Source organism: Mytilus californianus, unplaced genomic scaffold (genome assembly GCF_021869535.1).
Source record: "Mytilus californianus isolate M0D057914Y unplaced genomic scaffold, xbMytCali1.0.p SCAF_15, whole genome shotgun sequence".
Lineage (NCBI taxonomy): Eukaryota > Metazoa > Mollusca > Bivalvia > Mytilida > Mytilidae > Mytilus > Mytilus californianus.
In genome coordinates this window covers 272,624-292,754 of record NW_026262637.1, presented here as the reverse complement: position 1 = coordinate 292,754, position 20,131 = coordinate 272,624, and the positions used below count along the sequence as shown (strand labels likewise).

General features: G+C 32.6%; 1 protein-coding gene across 1 annotated transcript in view; it reads right to left on the bottom strand.

The window, feature by feature from the left end:
* Positions 1-13,750: 13,750 nt before the first annotated feature.
* LOC127725931 (mucin-4-like) overlaps positions 13,751-20,131 on the bottom strand; it is a 95,372-nt gene continuing 88,991 nt past the window's right edge. Inside the window, exons 52-54 of the mRNA XM_052233236.1 lie at positions 18,167-18,246; positions 17,289-17,339; positions 13,751-16,296 (exon numbers count right to left, since the gene is read on the bottom strand). Coding sequence (XP_052089196.1) covers positions 16,267-16,296; positions 17,289-17,339; positions 18,167-18,246 — 161 coding nt within the window. The 3' untranslated portion in view covers positions 13,751-16,266. The remainder of the gene's footprint in view (positions 16,297-17,288; positions 17,340-18,166; positions 18,247-20,131) is intronic.

Sequence of the window (20,131 nt, the reverse complement as noted above, 5' to 3'; positions counted from 1 at the left end):
GCAATACAGTAGTTCCGATGACTCTAAAAATCATCCAAAACCTGTATATAGTAGATACCTATGTTGTATAAAAATTTGATGATTTTTAGTTAAGGCATTCTCAAATTAGTCATCAAAAACAAAAAAAAATATTTTTCACATTTTTGCTGTTTCCATGGAAACGGCGGCCATTTTAAATTTTTCAAAGTTTCACTGCAACTCCACTGATGTTGGTCCTCATTATGCTCAACAATCATAAAGATTGGTTCCATTGCCTCCGAGAAAACTGCCGGACAAAATTAGGTGGAAGAATATTAATAATAATAGGGAAAAAGAAACAGAGGAAAAGCAATATGTCACCCGACATTGTCTATCGGGTGACATGAATACATGTAAATAAATATATGCCCTCTTTTATATCTTAATGAAACCTTGGATCTATAATTAGTTTACTATGTTTGCAGCTTGTCAAAGCTATAATTATATAATCTTACATGTCTTACTACATGTAGCTATTAAATTCTACTAGGTTTCAAAATTAAGTTCATTTTAGAGTTCAAATAGACACTGTGATTGGCCATATGTGCAGAAATGATTAAATTTGATAAGTATTGATATATATACATATGGATAAAAGGAAATGTAGGTATACCTCATTTAATGAGACAGCAACCCTACAAAAATAACAGGTGATGTATGTCATTTGTTGTTTATCATATCAATACAATCATACAGCCCTTTTCAACTATTTTTTATAGTTTTTTTGTTACACCATGGTCCCATATTTAGGGAATTGGGGGTATGACGCCAGCAAATATGTTTAACACAGGCTGCCACATTCTGTAGGTAACTGTCCCAAGTTAGGAGCCTGTAATTCAGTACGTGTATTTGTTGCTGTATATCATAATTGTTTTTCGGTTAGTGTTTTAAACATAAATCAGGCTGTTAGTTTTAACATTTGAATTGTTTTCCATTTGTCATTTTAGGGTCTTTTATACATTGTACATTACAATGCTTTGTGGTATTGGTTTAAGTTGCTCATAGTTGAAGGCTGATTGGTGATCTATAGCTTTTAACTTCTACATCATTTGGTCTCTTGTGGAGAGTTGTTTCATTGGCAATCATACCACATCATCTTAGATTATTTGTAGTAGGTACATACATTAAAACATTTAGTTGTGATCACTAATTCAGTATTTATATCTAAAATTTGATGCCTATATATGTTAAAAGATTGTGAAAAGGTGCGGACGAAACAACTATGGGTGAACTGGTACTGTTTCGAAACGACCTGTGGTCGAAACGCTTCAAAGCTAATTTTTCTTGATCTGTTGATCAATTGATACTGATAGGTCACACAGTTGAAAACTTACTAGAAAAGTTTGTTACGTATTTCTCAGAGAAACATTTGTAGCCTTTGGACATTTCTTTAAGGTCTAGACTCTGTGAACTACTTCTAATAGTACATTCCACAAAACCAAACGTCAAATCCGGCAGTACAGTTAAGTCTCGAGTGCTGCCGTCGCCTTTCGTTTCCTTATCGGCCATGTTGTTTACAATCGATACGACCTAAACCTCGTTTTGGATTTTATATGCATACTCATTAGATCTCATTCAGAATCAAAACATCACTAGAATAAAAAAAATAGCTTTATAAAATATTACCTTGGCAAAATTTGTCAAAACTTAACATAACACATTTTTAATTTAACATTCCTTGTTTTCATAAAACATAAAACATAAAAGATCTATCAGATATCAATTGTAATAAGTTAGGAATTTTCATCACATAGGTGTTCGAGTCAAATCAATGATCAGCCATAAATCTGTGTCCTATCATATTTTGATTCACACACGTGACCGTTTCAATAGCACCTTTTGTTGAACTGAGTATATTCAGCAGCAAATATTTGACTTGATTATTTTTTAACTAGCGGAATTGTGGTTAAAATATGCACCCTGTATTGCCTTGTGTGTATTCAGCTTAAAAATGTCACGTGCCTATAACGTTTGATAAGACAGTAACGGTTAAAGGTTTGTTTGGTATAAAAATGGGTTCACATTTGGTAAACTCCCTCAGGAAAGAAGTACTGTTGATTCATTTTTACTCATGGGATACCAGTTTTTGTGGATTTTGTTGCTACAGGTGAACCACGAATTAAGATAATCAATAAATACAAAGTTTGCTATAGGCTTGTACGCAGACGTTGGAAAAACCACATGAAAATGCAAGTTTATTTCAATCCACGAAAATTGGAACCCACGAAAATAAATGAATCCACAGTACACTAATTGAAAATAAAAAAAACCTAATACATTATGTATATACCTGTAGGGCATTGTATGGTCCATAAAGATAAGTAAAGAGACTGGTTATGAGTAAATTTAGGGTTAGGGTTCGTTGAAAACTGCTAGGGGGAAGGAGACAGAACTCAGAAAACGTTCTCAATAACAGAATTCACATTGTTTCTACAATTTTTTTAGTTCGTCAAATAAGTGACGAAACCATGATGGTCAAATATATTTGAGACGAACCAAAGGTTTGTTCACTGATGAACAATAAGTCTCCATACAAAGGATACAGATTTGAATAAATAAAGCGTCACATATTTGAGTTTCATGACAAAACGGAAAGATTGTGTTCTAAGTTATATGTTAAAAAATGACTGCAAAACTAGTCCTTCCTTTAAATTCTCGAAATATTTTTACAGTTTTTAACTATACTGTATCAACAAGGTCATATAATCTTCTGATATTTTTGATTTCATTGACCGAAATGTGTTTCTTACTCCCTCCCTTTGTGTTTTTTCATAATGTTACAATTTTCACAAAGTGAAAGAAATATTTCAGTTTAATGACGCACTGGAAATGTTTGCATAACCATTATCATGTTGATTAATCATACGGGCTCTGTCCTCATGACCTGTTCCTTTGTGTGCCTTTTTCAAATTATAATACAGTCTCTCTAGCAAAACATTAATTCAGAATTCCACATCATTCTCCCTTAGTTCAATTATCAACCTATGATTGCATGATAATATTTAGAAAAATAACTTAGAAAAAATACTATCCATTAATCACGAATTAAGATAATCTTCATCGAATTCACATATATTTGGAAGGTAAAAAAAAAAAAAATCACTTATTGCCTGAAATGATATTCAACTCTTCATTAAATTTCAGGAAATAAGCTAAATGCCTGAAAATTTCAGGAAGTAACTTAATGTTTAGGCGTTAGCTCATTTCCTAGGATTTAAGATTAATGCCCAATTTCATTTATTGCCGCTAACATATACATACACATACACATATACTAGGAGTTCGGTATTTTTGTTATTTTACTTTTCATACCTACCTTCCTACAAACATACACTCATAAAATTCAGTATGGAAACGGGGAATGTGTCAAAGAGACAACAACCCGACCAAAGAGCAGAAAACAGCCCAAGGCCACAAACGGGTCTTCAACACAGCGAGAAAATGCCGCACTCGGAGGCGGGCTTCAGATGGCCCCTAAACAAAAATTTGTGCTAGTTTAGTGAAAATAGATGTCACACTAAACTCATCAACATATAAATGAACTAAAATTAAAAATAACATACACACATACATATAAATACATGTTAAAAACACATGCAAATTCATATATGCATCAATATATCTGCAAATATACTGGTGCACCAATTTTGGCACCTCATGTTTGCGGTATATCGTCTTTTCCGCAAGTTTATTGTTTTCCGTTTGGTATTAAATTAATAATTAAGATCCATTTTGATACATCTGGTAAATCGCCATGGCAGTCAGCAGGGTTTAAGAACATCCGTTGTTCGACCTGCTAGTCAAATGCGTTTTGATAAGATATACTTTTTCACTTATTTGGTCTTTTGGAAAATGTTGTTTGTGCTGTATTTAGACTCCTCTACCAAGAAATTTGTTTTGCATGCAAATGTATAAAAATTGCGGTTTTTATCCAACGCAATCATAGCTTTGAACGTTGTTTTCAATTTAGACTTGTTTATATGTTTTCGTTTAGGCTTGTATTATATTTGCCTCCGGGTTTATATGATCCGTTCATCCTATTTCGACTCTTCAAAATTAAAGAGTCTATCCTAAACTGAGGTAAATCATATTGCCTTCCAATTACCGTTTCGATCCCTAACGTCACTGAAGAGACATTGATTGTCGAAATCCGGATATGGTGTACTAATGTTTGCACCTTTTGTTTGCGGTATACCATCTTTACTGCAAATTTATTGTTTTCTGTTTTCCGTTGTTCGACCTGCTATTCAAATGCGTTTTGTTAAAATATACTTTTTCACTTTTTTGGTCTTTTGGAAAATGTTGTTTGTGCTGTATTTAGACTCCTCTACAAATATACTGATAAACACATGTTTACACTTATCACACACACATATAGACACCTTCTCATACACACACACGGATCTGAATCAATGCTTCTGTGACTTCATGGCAACTTCACCGGCTCTCTATCCAACAATCGAGACCGTTCCGCCAGTTAGGCTCTATAAAAGACAGTTTTTGTCAGCTTTTACTAGATTTAAAACACTGAACATAATGTTTGGTTTTGTGGAGATGGACTACCTTGCAGATCAGCTTCATTTGTGTATGTCATTTGTCTTACACACAAGTGGCTAGTCTGCAAGGTAGTCCAGCTTGCACGTTACCATCAACAGACGCTAAATTTAATGTTTTGACTATCTGAGTACTAAATGTGTGCTAGTATACATAATCTGTTAGCATAAGCTGGTACTATAATTGATGTTCAGAACATATCTTCCAGAATATTGCTGTTTGCATTTGAAAACCAAAGACATACAGTTAAGTACATCCTATCAGCAAATAGCTTAGCACTGAAACCTTATAAATTTATTATTCGATACATTTTTTTCCAATTCAATTTTTACCTTATCTTTCAAGATGTTATCTAAATGATGTCAAGAATCATTCCAAAACCTCGGTACATAGTTTTTTTTTAAAAAGCATTTCATGTATGAATGTTTATTTTCTACCTTTTCAGCTTTTGATTTTTGAATCTTTAAATAAGAAATGCAATTCCTTAATTTAATGCAGTGAACATACTACAATTTTTGTAGATGCTCCTGCATCATTCTCATAACATAAATGCTTGATCACTGTTTCAAATACTGCAAGTTAAAACGCACAAATGACTTCCAATACCTTTGTAAGAGTTGTCTCCCATACCCCAGGTCTCCCCATTAAGAGAAGAACTTTTTGATTAAGAGGGCTGTGATGAATCCATTGTCCATAATAAAAGTACTTAAAAATCATTCAAGAAAGGAACAAAACGTTAGATAAATTTTGTGATTATGTTGCAAGATTTTCTTTTAACAAAATACGAAGTCTTAAGTTCAGACCAAATACAAGTCGTCAGGAATGGGAAACAATACCAAAAGTTAAAAAACGATGAAATGTGATCATCAAAGAAGCAGACAAGGGATCTTGTTTATTATATTGATATTGTTAATACCTTATTACAAGATAATACCTATTATGAAAAAGTAAAGAATTATAATAAGTCGAAAATAAAGAATAAACTTATAGTGTGTATTTGCTTACTAAGAAAAGGCTTAACCAACAAAGAATGTGAATCCTTACCAAATTTTAAAGGTGAAAACATTAAGTTTATGGACTCCCTAATTTTGAATTGATTTAAGACGTATATAAAAAATCGACTTCAATATCTGTAGTATACCACACCCGAATGATTTAGAATTTAGACTTATTGTAGCGGGTCCTTCTTGTGAAACGCACAGAGTAAGTGTTTTTTGAATATTGTCCTGAAACCGATACTCAAACACATACTTAGCTTTATTCGAGATGATTTAGATATGTTGAACTATCCTCCGAGAAAAGTTAGTCAATATACGATTATGGTATCATTCCAGGTTGTAAATCTCTATATTACCATACCACATGGATATGGACTAGAAGCAATTAAATTTTGACTAGAATAATACCCTTCCGAAGTACAAGATAGGATATTTGGAAAATTCATGATTTAAGGTATACAATTCATTCTTCAGAACATTTATTTTTATTAATGGTCAATTGTACAGACAGATATAGGGATGGGAACAATATGATGCTAAGTTAGTAATGGCGTATTTAAAAATTCAGATGTATGAACGATCTTGAGCACAATTCGGACTCCAATTCTATAAATACATTTTAGATAATTGGAAATGTTACTTGGATGACTGTTTTATCTTGTTAACATTAAGTGGAGAAAACTTAAATGAATTTAGGAGTTCGGGTGTGAAACCTACTGTACCTTACTTCTTCTTCCTTAAATTTGTGCAAAGTCATGCAGTAGAGTTACTTCCCTTGTTCTGCCTTTATTTTTATATTGTACACTTTAAAAAACTAAAGTAATGGAAAATATGTTGAACAAGGAAAAGATAAAAAAAAATGGATCCATCTTATACATGATACCACAGTAAGCTGAATGTTCCATTTCTAAGTCGGGTTCAAATTTAATGTGAAACTACCTTTTCTAGAGATGGCGTTAATCAGATGTGGATACTGGAAAATTCCAAAGATCTTTTAGTGTACATACAATCTAAGACTCTTTCACCTTGCAATAGTATTAAAAGATTTGACTTTTCTACACTTTACACAAGTATTCCCCATTTCAAACTAAAAGACAAATTGAAAGAGTTGGTCCTGCTTTGTTTCATTAAAAAAAAAATGGCCAACGTAGACACAAGTATATTGTCTAAGGGAGGGATAAATCCTACTTTGTAAAAAATCACATTGATTCAAACGATGAAAATTCTTTGAAACTGACATTATCAAGATGCTTGGTCAACAAACAATCGTATTCATATGAGACTGACATCATACAGGAACTTCTTAGGAATAAAGATAAGTAGTTAGCAGTATCCTTTAACTTTACTTTCCGCTATATAGATGATGTTCTTTCACTAAAAAGTTTAAAATTTGGTGACTATGTTGTATCCCATCGAATTTGAGATAAAGGATACAGATACAGTTAAGTTTGCCTCATATCTTGACTTAAATCTAGAAATTGACAATGAGGGTCGATTGAAAACAAAACTTTACGACAAAACGATGATTTCAGCTTCCCAATTGTGAACTTTTTATTTCTATGTAGCAAAATACCTGCAGTGCCTGCATACTAAGTATATATCTCCCAGTTGATACGATATTCCAGGGCTTGTATTTCCTATCATGATTTCCTTGAAAGAGGTTGGTTGCTCACATGGAAGCTATTTAACCAATAGTTCCTAGTGGTGAAGTTGAAATCATCTCTCGTAAATTTTACGGACGCCATCACGAGTTGGTTGATCGTTATGGATTATCCGTTTCACAGATGATAGCGGATATGTTCCAAATATCGTAACTACAATCCAGTATGTGACCTACCGATTTAGAGTTATTACCGGGTTTCTGCCAACATGAGCAACACGACGGGTGCCACACGAGGATCAGGATCTGCTTGCCCTTCCGGAGCACCTGATATCACCCCCAGTTTTTGGTGGGGTTTGAGTTGCTCAGTCTTTAGTTTTCTATATTGTATTTTGTGTACTATTGTTTGTTGGTCTTTTTCTTTTTAGCCATGGCGTTGTCAGTTTATGTTCGACTTATGAGTTTGAATGTCCTTTTGGTATCTTTCGCCTCTCTTTTACAACCACTGGGTCGATGTCTCTGCTAGTGGACATTTTGTCCCCAAGGACATCATCCGCCAAGTAGCATAATATACATGAATTTACGAAGATCAAACAGAATACTGCCTTGGACGTCGTCCAGTATATAAAAGTCCTAAACAGACGTCACCATAAACACGGTGTCGTCTGATATGTCAGGTGTCCCCTCATCACCAGACATGACAAAAATCCCTAACATGACATATTCAGATCATCACACTAATGACAACAGCAATAATCCAAGTACGCAGCCGTGTTCAGTTCTTCTACAAGGCATTTTGAATTTTAATGACTCTGAATAACACTGTTCGAAATGTAAAACCAAGAACTGCAAAACCTGTAAAATTTTATTAACAGATGCTCAATTCACTAGCAATTTAACTAAAACGTCTTATTTTACCAGAAGCTTCGATGATCTGAATTGTAAATCAACAAATATTGTCTACGGATTAGAGTGTAACCTTTGCGGATTGATATACGTCGATGAAACGAAAGGTAGGCTAAATACACGTATGTGCGGCCATAGATCTGACATCAACAACAATGCAAGCGTCATTGTTTACCTGCATTTTAACCAGCCTGATCATTCAAACCTTTCTATGAAAGTTTGCATCATCTAAAAAATATACCACAGGACTAACAATCCTCATATTGCAACACCTCTCCGTCGACAAAATGAAGACTACTGGATTCAACAATTGGGAAATGCGACACCATATGGTTGCAATGAATTAATTAATGGTATAGGTATTCTATCTTGTCTGTACTGTAGCTCGGTAAACATTTTCAACTCTACTCCTCCAGGTAGACACAGTCATGGTCATCGTCATTATACATCACCTACTCTCCATGATGTCTCTTTTATTGACCTGCTGCCATTTATACAAAAGCCGTTTTTTATTCATCACATTCGCACGAAGCTTTATTCATTAATCCTTTCAAAACTTCATTCTCTGTACAACTTATGTTTGGAAACCACTGTTACAAACCCTCATTCAAACCAATACAAACTTACCTATCATTTCGGATTTTTGCAAGTCACAGACTTTTCAAACCAGTTTGCATTGGAAAAAATGAAAAGGAGAAAAGATCCTTTCTTAGACTTTCCTTTGCCTACAAAGGTCTCGACTTGGGCAATATCCTTCATCATAAATCAGTTCACTCGAAAATACCTCCCTATTTTAAAGATTAGTTTGTACCTATCATTTCTTATACCTATACAAAACCAATTGCAACTTAAATTTTCAATTACAAACACTTGGTGCAGGATTTCAATATTAACGACTTCAAGACTAAACCTCCTGATTGCACCTGTGCTAGTTCCCCATTCATATATAAGCCGGCTTGCCACGTTATTACTTGTGTCCTAAACATTGTCAATCACACTTCTCTGCGAAATGTGTTATCCAAAGGCTCAAAATATCGTTAGCCTAAATCCATCAATTGGAAACACAACTTCAAAATACTGATGGATTCAGTCGACGGAGTATGCCAGGCAATGGGTTAAACACGAGAAACAAGACGTATATACTCTTTCCGAATGGATTAATGCTGTGAGGTTGTTGATAAAAATCAGAATTAAGAAACTGAATTGGTCTATGAATACCCATTGTACATCAATCTTTAAAGACCCAAATGTTTCAAAATACTTGTCCCACCTCCATGACAAATATGTTGTTGTCCCCGCTGATAAAGCCCCAAATAACATCGTTTTGTGTGTGAATCACAATACATAAACTGATTGATAAATGAATTAGGTATTGCTAATTCACTTGGAAACTCAATATATACCCCAACGACACTTACCAAAGAGGAAATCCTGGATAATCATAGGTCTGTTCTATGTTCCTTTGAAATTTCAACCAAAGATGAAGAACTGGATCTTCCACCACTGTATTGATTACCTAAACTACAAAAGTGTCCTTACAAACAACGTTATATTGCTGGTTCTTCGAAGTGCTCCACGAAATCTCTTTTTAATTTATTAACATCAATTTTATCAGCAATCAAAGCCGGGCTTCAAAGATTTTGTGAAACTATTCTAGAGATTGCGTAAATCAGATGTGGATACTGAAAAATTCCAACGATCTTTTAGAGTACATACAATCTAAGACTCTTTCATCTTGCAAACATTTGACTATTCTACACTTTACACAAGTATTCCAAATTTCAAACTAAAAGACAAATTGAAAGCGTTGGTCCTGCTTTGTTTCATAGAAAAGAATAACCAACGTAGATACAAGTATCTTGTCTTGGGGAGGGATAAATCCTACTTTGTAAAAAAACACCCTGATTCAAACAAAAAATCACTGAAACTGACATTATCAAGACGCTTGATTTCTTGATTGACAACATAGTTACGTATGGAGAACGTGTTTTTCAACAAACAATCGGCATTGCCGACTTGTTTTATTATTCATATGAGACTGACTTCATACAGGAACTTCTTAGGAAGAAAGAAAAGAAGTATCCTTTAATTTTATTTTCCACTAAATAGATAAAGGGAACAGTAGTATACCGCTGTTTAATAGTCATAATTCGATTAAGCGAAAACAATTTCTGGGTAACAGACTAAAACCGAGAGAAACACATCAACTATAGGTTGCACTTTGTGAATACAGCTGTTTCACAAACCACGCCTCTTTTGGGGAGATATATAATATTCATAGACATTTATTTTTGTTTACGTACTGGTTCCAAGATATGATCTCTATGTTTCATCTAATAGACAAAACTTGCATTTTACCCCTATGTTCTATTTTTAGCTATGTCGGCCATCTTGGTTGGCAGGCGGGGTCATCGGACACATTTCTTAAACTACATACCCCAGTGATGAGTGTGGTCAAGTTTAGTTAAATTTGGCCCAGTAGAGGAGGAGGAGAAGATTTTTGTAAAATTTAACAGACGACGACGGATGATTGACGCCAAGTGATGGGAAAAGCTCACTTGGCCTTTGGCCATGTGAGCTTAAACAGATCAAAATACAAAAACTTAACATTGACCAATGAACTATGAACATGAGGTCAAGGTCAGATGAAACTTGCCAGACTGACATGTCCCCCTTGCAATCAATCCATACGGGGGAGGGGGGGGGGGGTCCAAAACATATAGTTGACTTACTGCTTATAGTATCTGAGAAACGGATATAATCACGTAAGTTCAACCTTGATCACTGATCCCTGAAATGAGGTCGAGGTCAGGTGAACCCTTTCTGACGGACATGAAGACATTGCAACGAACCCATATACAAAATACAGTTATCCTATTACTAATAAGTGAGAAATTCACATGACAAAAAACAATATTATTTTTCAATTAGTCGCTGAACCATGAAAATGAGGTCAAGGACAATAGACATATGACAGAAAGAAACTTTGTAACATAAGGTATCTGCATACAAGGTATAAAGCATCTATGTATTCTACCCTCTGAAATATAAAGCTTTATACAAATAGTTTACATCGCCGCCGCTGCCACCAGATAGTAATCCCTATGTCTTGCATACTGCAACTTGTCGCAGGCGAGACAAAAAAAACCAACCCAAAAACATCCCAGTTTATAAAGATGGCTTGGTGCGAATGTATCTCAAAAGTATTGAGTTATATAATGCATCTCAAAGTGTCCGATAAATTTTTTTTTTAAATCAGAAACGAACAGTGCCAAAGTTTATATCAGGGAATCAGTGAAAAGCTCGATACACTCGGATTTTTAACCTCAATAAATGGAAGAAGTAAAAACCTGAGAGTGCCTAAGTTGTTTACTTGACAAAAGGTCTGACATGAAAGCTATGTTCGAACGTCAGAAAATTTTCAACAGCTCTAGTTTGCGATAAGTTCCAGATGGATATTGATAGTTAAGGTGGATTTCTGCAATTCAATTTACTAATTGGTCTGATGAGAAAAGAAACTAGAGGCTCTAAAGAGCCTGTGTCGCTCACCTTGGTATATGTGCATATTAAACAAAGGACAAAGATGGATTCATGACAAAATTGTGGTTTGGTGATGGTGATGTGTTTGTAGATCTTACTTTACTGAACATTCTTGCTGCTTACAATTATCTCTATCTTTAATGAACTTGGCCCAGTAGTTACAGTGGAAAATATTTTGTAAAAATTTACAAAAATTTACAAAATTTATGAAAAAATTGTAAAAAATTGACTATAAAGGGCAATAACTCCTTAAGGGGTCAATTGACAATTTTGGTCATGTTGACTTATTTGTAGATCTTACTTTGCTGTACATTATTGCTGTTTACAGTTTATATCTATCTATAATAATATTCAAGATAATAACCAAAAGCTGCAAAATTTTCTTAAAATTACCAATTCAGGGGCAGCAACCCAACAACGTGTTGCCTGATTGGTCTGAAAATTTCAGGGCAGATAGATCTTGACCTGATAATCAGTTTTTCTCTGTCAGATTTACTCTAAATGCTTTGGTTTCAGAGATATTAGCCAAAATCTACATTTTACCCCTATGTTCTATTTTTAGCCATGTCGGCCATCTTGGTTCGCGGGCGGGGTCATCGGACACATTTTTAAAACTATATACCCTAATGATGATTTCGTAAAAGTTTGGTTAAATTTTTCTAAGTAGTTTCAGAGGAGAAGATTTTTGTAAAAGATTACAAAAATTTACGAAAAATGGTTAAAAATTGACTATAAATGGCAATAACTCCTTAAGGGGTCAACTGACCATTTTGGTCAAGTTGACTTAATTGTAGATCTTACTCTGCTGAACATTATTGCTGTTTACAATTTATCTCTATCTATAATAATATTCAAGATAATAACCAAAAACGGCAAAATTTCCTTAAAATTACCAATTCAGGGGCAGCAACCCAACAACGGGTTGTCAGATTCATCTGAAAATTTCAGGACAGATAGATCTTGACCTGGTAAACAATTTTACCCCGACAGATTTGCTCTTGGTTTCAGAGATATAAGCCAAAATCTACATTTTACCCCTATGTTCTATTTTTAGCCATGGCGGCCATCTTGGTTAGTTGACCGGATCACCGGACACATTTTTTAAACTAGATACCCCAATGATGATTGTGACTAAGTTTGGTTAAATTTGACCTAGTAGTTTCAGAGGAGAAGATTTTTGTAAAAGTTAACAGACGACGCCGGACGACGACGACGACGACGACGACGACGGACGACGGACGCAAAGTGATGAGAAAAGCTCACTTGGCTCTTCGGGCCAGGTGAGCTAAAAATAATCGCTTCCCGAGAAAACTGAGTAAAAATAAATAAGAAGATGTGGTATGAGTGCCATTGAGACAACTATCCATCCAAGTGATATGTGTAAAAAGTACACAATAATAGGTCAAAGTACGGCCTTCAACACGGAGCCTTGGCTCACACCGAACAGCAATCTATAAAGGGCCCCAAAAAGACTATTGTAAAACAATTCAAACAGAAAAATCAAGTATTGACATGTGGCGACTAGGCATAGTTCAGTCGACTTTTCATTATTATATAAACGACTGAGACGATCTTCAAAACAACTTAAGATTGAAATACAACACTCGAAATAAACCTGTACTCTTTCACACGGATTTTCAAGTAATTCCGGTATGTCAATCTATTCATCATGCAAAATGCAACTCTATCGGAAGTATTGAAAATTAACAATAACACCGTTCGATTCTTTACTGCCCAGTATTACAAGACACACAATATACATATAGAAGAAGAAAGAATTCCACTTTTCGGGATTGTTATGTTTTTACCCCCACGTAGAAACGAAATGGCTATTGCCTGATAGAATTAAAGGCATTAAGGAACTGCCTTTATAAATTCAGCAACATTGTAATATTCTTAAGTTTAGGGAACTTATGAATACATCTAAAAATCTAAGCTTAAAAATTTGTGTACGTTCATCAGATTTATAAATGAAGTGGTGGATTCTTTCAATGAACCTCCTCCCTCCTTTTTTGTTTTTAAATTTGAAGCATTTAAACAGAGTAAACATGTAAAGTTTTCATCATTAAGCCATATACAAGAATGTTCCATTACCTGACTAAGCAGGTTAGTATTTTGACAATATAATACCTCATTATAAAAATATTTTTAATTTCATAAATGAATATATATGTATAAATAAATTTTGATTTTTTTCTTAAAATATAAATGCATAATATAACAATATTTCAGACAAGTAACTATGGACGATACCTTATTACTATATATACATATGCTAGAATTCCAAATCTATTAACAATTATTGCTAGATAAACTGCTTACAAATTGTTAGCCTTTTTTTATTTTACCATATCTAAAAAAAATATTGATATGAAATCATGTTTCATTTGAACATTATAGATTAATTTTAAGTAACTGATAATCACATCTAAAACACTGAATATCACATATTCCTATAATCAAATGTATTTCCATAATCATATAATTTGTGTTAAATAATAATAAAAAAAATCAATAAAATCAAATAACACTTAAAAACATATTTAACAATGTCTATGATTTTAAAGACAGACATAAAAAAGATTTGAACGAAAAACAATATATTTATCATACATTTTGTTATATAAGGATGAACATGCAAATTAATACGTATTTGATATGAGTCATAACAATAGGGGACTATATTTCTGGTATTAACATATCATTGAAATCAATCTTGAAAAAGTTGTTTTTATCTGTAAGTACTATGTAAGTTATTAGTCATCACTTAAAGTGTATTATGATTTTGTTACTTTTCCTGGTATGATAGACCTTATAATATAAATGATAAAATGCAGTTTACAGTGTTTATAACTATAAAGGATGAATAAAATATGCAAGCTTTCGATGTAGGAAATGTGTTTTAAAGAACTATTCCAAATATGATAAAAAATATATTGCAGTTACAATTTGAACTGAAGTTGATTCAATGATTGAAAGTAAAGCGTATGCAGAATTATAAAAGGTGAAAGACTTGTGACAGTTCACCACTGTTCCCATAAGAACACTATTTTGTTTAATATTTTTCACATATTTATTTGTTTTCAAACTTATTTGTTTTTAAAAACTATAGCAAAACAAGGTTACAATTTTGACAAAATTATTGTTACTGGGTATATGGATTGTATTTTTGCTAGATACTACCAGAGCTGTACAAACTAATTAAACAAATCTAATTCCCTGAGGTGTAAACCTAAATGCTTATATATATCTTTACAAATAGCAAAATGAAATGCATATAATGTTTATACAATTTGATTGTATAAAGAAAATGGTACATTATAAGACGATTGCACTTATTCTACAAAATTGCACCCATTCATCTAGACTAATATCACTCACATTTATATACGTAAATAAAGTAAACCCAATGATGAACAAATTAAAAACAAAAGAAGATATCATACTGCACTTCAGTTTAATAGTAAATTCTTATAAGATTGCTTGTAAAAAAGGTCAAATGTAGAATTATAATAAGGCATGATTTATAAACTAGCAAAAAGCTTCAAACAAAAGAACGGGCATTATGGAAAAAGGTACCGAAATCCAAGGAAAATTCAAAACGAAAAGTCCATTAATAATTGGCAACATCAAAAACATAAATACATCAAACGAATGGAAAACAACTGTCATATTCCTGACTTGGTACAGGCATTCCCTTATGTAGAAAATAGTGGATTAAAGCTAATTTGGAATGAGTATGCCTACAGATTTCGTTGTCAACAAATTTTGAAATACTATTGAACAACAAATATCGAGAAGTGTTTATTTTAAAGTATCAGGGAAGAAACTTGATGAATAAGGTATTTAGAAAGCACCTGTCAAATTCATAATTTATTGCCAACAAACGGATACAATATTCTGCATAAAATTCATAAGGTCAAATCTGAATTCATAATCCCAAAACTTGCCTTTCCTAAAAATTCCATTTGAGAGAATTTCAAATGCAATTTTTCAATAAATAAGTATGAAAACCTCTATGTCAAATCTTTACACAAACAATCTTTCATCATAAGTGCAATAGAACTATTGTTTGTTACCATTAAGGAAAGAGTTGTCTTTTAAAGTGTTCACACTAAACATTCGATGTTAAATAATGATCGGTCTAACAAAATGAGAAAAACAGAAACATAACACTATTATAAATGATGATCAATATGTGATGTCATACTAAAGATGATGATCAAATTGTGATGAAAAAATAAAGACAGTGAAAAAACAGGTTCCCTATTTCACATAATCACATTTATTCCTTCATACATGAAATGCCATTTAAATGAATCCGTCTAATATAATCAGCTACTGATTTTGTTCTATATATCATATTCACAGTTCTACATTATAAAACCCTGTATGAATATCCACAAATTAATTTACACTTATTTATTACTTCTTGCTGATTTCACAAATCACTTGAAACATAATTTTGACATCCGGATATACAATATTATGATGACATATTATGATAATTCAAGAAGCACATATTCAGTGTCAATGTTTTCTTGTCTCTATTTCATTAGATGAAGAATATCTCTAATATTGGCACATGGGTTATATGGAAGCCCTCTTAGAGGAACATTTGTTAAAATTTGTTTAATTATCCCAAGTCATCTATGCATTATTTGATGGATCTCCGCATTTCTACTGAAATAAAAATATACAAAATAAAGCAAATAAAACTTTTAAGCAGCATTTAATTGTTCGCATCTTTTCAAGAATTGACTTTTATTGGCAAAATCTTATACACAAGAACAAAATACTAACATGTCTTCAGTAAAAAATTATTTATTTTGTCAATCAAGCATGTTAAAGCATCTCACCACAAAATGTATTATCGATAGTAAACATTTTCCTTCTAAATTACAAAAATATTCTCATTAGTTTCATAAGTAATTCAGTTTTTATTCTTTCATGTAAGGAATTTCACCTGCATTAATTTCTGGAAGTGTATCTATTGTAATTTTAACTTTCAAACTGTCAACTTCCCATATTTTAGCAGTAACATACTATATACACAATTGTATGGCGTTTACACATGTCATTTAATACATTACACTCAAGCATAATCACAGTATACAGATTTAATTAACAGGGGTGTGCTCCTTACACAAAAACTGCTCCAACAAAGTTATGTGGCAGGACCACTGTAATCAACACTACAAAAGTTTACAATCACCATCATAAATTGCATGGTTGAATGATATGTGTTTGTGTCTGACGTCATTAACGACAAGTTTTCATAGACTTAGATGTTTTGATACCAGATAGGCATTTGGTCTGTTTTGACCAATTGTATCATATTCCCTGTTGTCACATCTAGACTGATTTTGGATATCATGGCGGTTGATGTATGCATAACAGGAGAAGCGATTCCCTCCTTTTTTGTTTATTACCTTGACTTATATCTTCTTAATCAATTTATGAGATTTTAACATTGTTAAACTATTGTTGTCTATATCTAACATAATGTCCGTTTTTAGTGATAATTTTGGAACTTATCACATATTCAGAAATAAACAAATGTGTTTACATGTACTTAATTTTACAAAATTAAACAAATTTTGTTTTCATTATGGTCTTGAGAAAATGTTATGAGTACCACAGACTTAGGTCTATATCAATAACAAACTTACTGAAAACACTGGGTTAGGTGTTGTTTCTGCTTCTGGCCTCTCTATACGATACTGTAACAAAAAAAGTTTATACATGACAAATGCAATATGGAAAGTCTTACTTTTAATTTTGAGCCCAAGAATTCACACCAACTGTGCTTCTACATTATAATGGCACATTTGAAATCCTAAAGGATAAAATGTTAAGGCTATGAGTAGTTCTACAGATATCATGCTTGCAGTAATTTCAGTACTGTTTAGGCATTTTGCTTTCTATCAATCAAGCACTATTAGGTTTCTGTTCACATGTATTATCAATAAAGTAATTATGCAAGATTAAATGTAAAAATTACTGAAATTATTGACATGAACAACACCTGACAATAAAATGAATACCAGGGTAATTCAAAATTAAATTTCAAGTGACAATTGTTCCTGACGAAGCAGAAACCGCTAACCCTTCTGGAGTATTTTATCTTTTCTCCCTTTCTTGCATGGTTTGGTTTTGCTCAATCTTATTTAATCTTAACCTTATTTTAGGAGTATTGTTTGTCTACCATTTTGTTTATTTTGTAAATGTAGTGACTGTTGATTAGGATTTTAAAAACTCTTTTGCAATTGTGTGATTGCTTGTCCTGACGGTCAAATAATTTGCAGATGGACTTGTAGCTTACCCTCTGTCTATTGAAATCAAACCTATCATTCCAACATTCTATACAACAATATAGCACTGTCTAATTTTTCGATTTAAAGTGTTCAATAAACTACCAAGTATTTAAAACAAAACAAGGACTTCATTAATCCTTAAAGAAATGTACAGCTGTTAAACTTTTCAAAATATAACAAACATTTTTTTAACAATTAAATTCAATAACCATCACATTTTCTGATATGCTTACCTGACCATTTCCAGGTAAACTTTGGAAAATAAAATCCCATGAAAATGAAGCAGGTTTTCCTCCTTTATTGTTATCATACACTATAAAAAGAAAAAGTAAATTAACCATTGCAAATTTTTCCTGCTTGCCTGTTACATTTATTTACAGAACATAAATTTCCTATGTGCCTCACCTTGATAGTTATTATCATGCTTTATTCAAGAAGTCCCTCATTATTGGTATCTGTACATGTTACTCAGAAGTGGTAGATTAACTTATTTGAACTTTCAGCGATTGTTCTTAAATAATTGTAATCTGTAAGTCTCTATGGGTACAATCTAATAAGTGCTTTAATTAATCAATTTTGTCAGTATTGTTAGTTCATGAACTTTTGCAATTGATCTAAAACTAAGGTTGCGACTCCTTCACACAGGCTTGATGTTGGACTATTTTTGCTTTTATGTTAAGCCTTGTTGGTTTAGTGCCCTCCTGTACTTTGGTTTTAAACTTTTGTTTCAAGTGTGTATGTACACAGGAAAACATATAAGATATCTGTGGACATACTTCATTTTTGGAATAACTTTCATTAAGAGGACTATTACAAAAATAAGCATGTGATTAGAAATCATTTATATTTTTTACATAGAAGTGAACAAGAGATAAATATAAATTGTTGGCTACTGTAATCTTTTTATGTATGATACAGGGTTACTGGTGTTTTGCTGATATTTCTTATAACATGACATCCAAAATTCATGTTATAAATTGCAATTACCATATATCTGCTTATTTTCGCGGGGTGTTTATTTTCGCTTATTTTGGCGGATAAAAGAAAACCGCGAAAATAAATTCCGCGAAAGATTATGCATATGTTGGGTATTTTCAAATATCTAAAGCATTTTGTAAACGATCTATTTTTTCGGTCGGCAAGTCAATAACGGTATATGTTACTTTTAACAACATAAATGCCAAATGGCATTGTACATACATGTATTTTATAAAATGACTGTCAGGTGCGTATACCCTTATTAATAAGTGTCAATTAGAATAAGAGAGTAAGGTAGTCTTGTCAGGTAATTACCCTTATTAATTAGTGTCAAACTATATAAGAGTTGTAAACACTCATGATAATTTTGTAACCTAATTAGTAAGTAAATCAAAGTTCCAGTCATTTTCGTAACTAATCAACTGTAAAATTTACAAGACGTTTGAATACCTGTAACAAATATCTGAGTCATTGGTATTTTATTTATTAACTGTATCAGAATATAATCAATAAAGGCAACAGTAGTATACCGCTGTTCGAAATGCATAAATCGATTGAGAAAAAAACAAATCCGGGTTACAAACTAAACTGAGGGAAACACACCAAATATAAGAGGAGAACAGCGACACAACAGAAACACAACATTAAAATGTAACACACACAGAAACGAACTATAATATAACAATGGCCATTTTTCTGAAATGGTATAGGTCATTTTAAGAAAAAAATGGTGGGTTGAACCTGGTTTTAATTAATAATTAAGATGGCATTCAGGTAAAAAAATCAATAAACCATAACAATAGACACTTGTTTTACAATCTTTTAACTACAACAATTTCAGTATCCGCCAAAATAATTAATTGGGATTTAAGAATCCACCAAAATAAAAACCGCCAAAATTTTTCGTATGCTTTGTTGCCCTTGAATGGCGAAATTTTACACCCGCGAAAATAACCCGCTATACGGTATACTTATAAAAAGCCTCATTAACTTTTAATATAATTCATTTTTCACAATTGATACAATCTTAAACTTTTTGAAATCCTATTTTCTTTTTACATTTGTAAACAATTATTTAAATTACTTTTGATAGCATTATTTGCTTTATTTGAAATAACTTCTAATGTTTAACTCTTGCATTGACTTATAATAGTCACAAAAATACGTCATTTTTTGTGGCATTGATCCATTCATGTGACGAGCAGTTTATAATTCGTTTG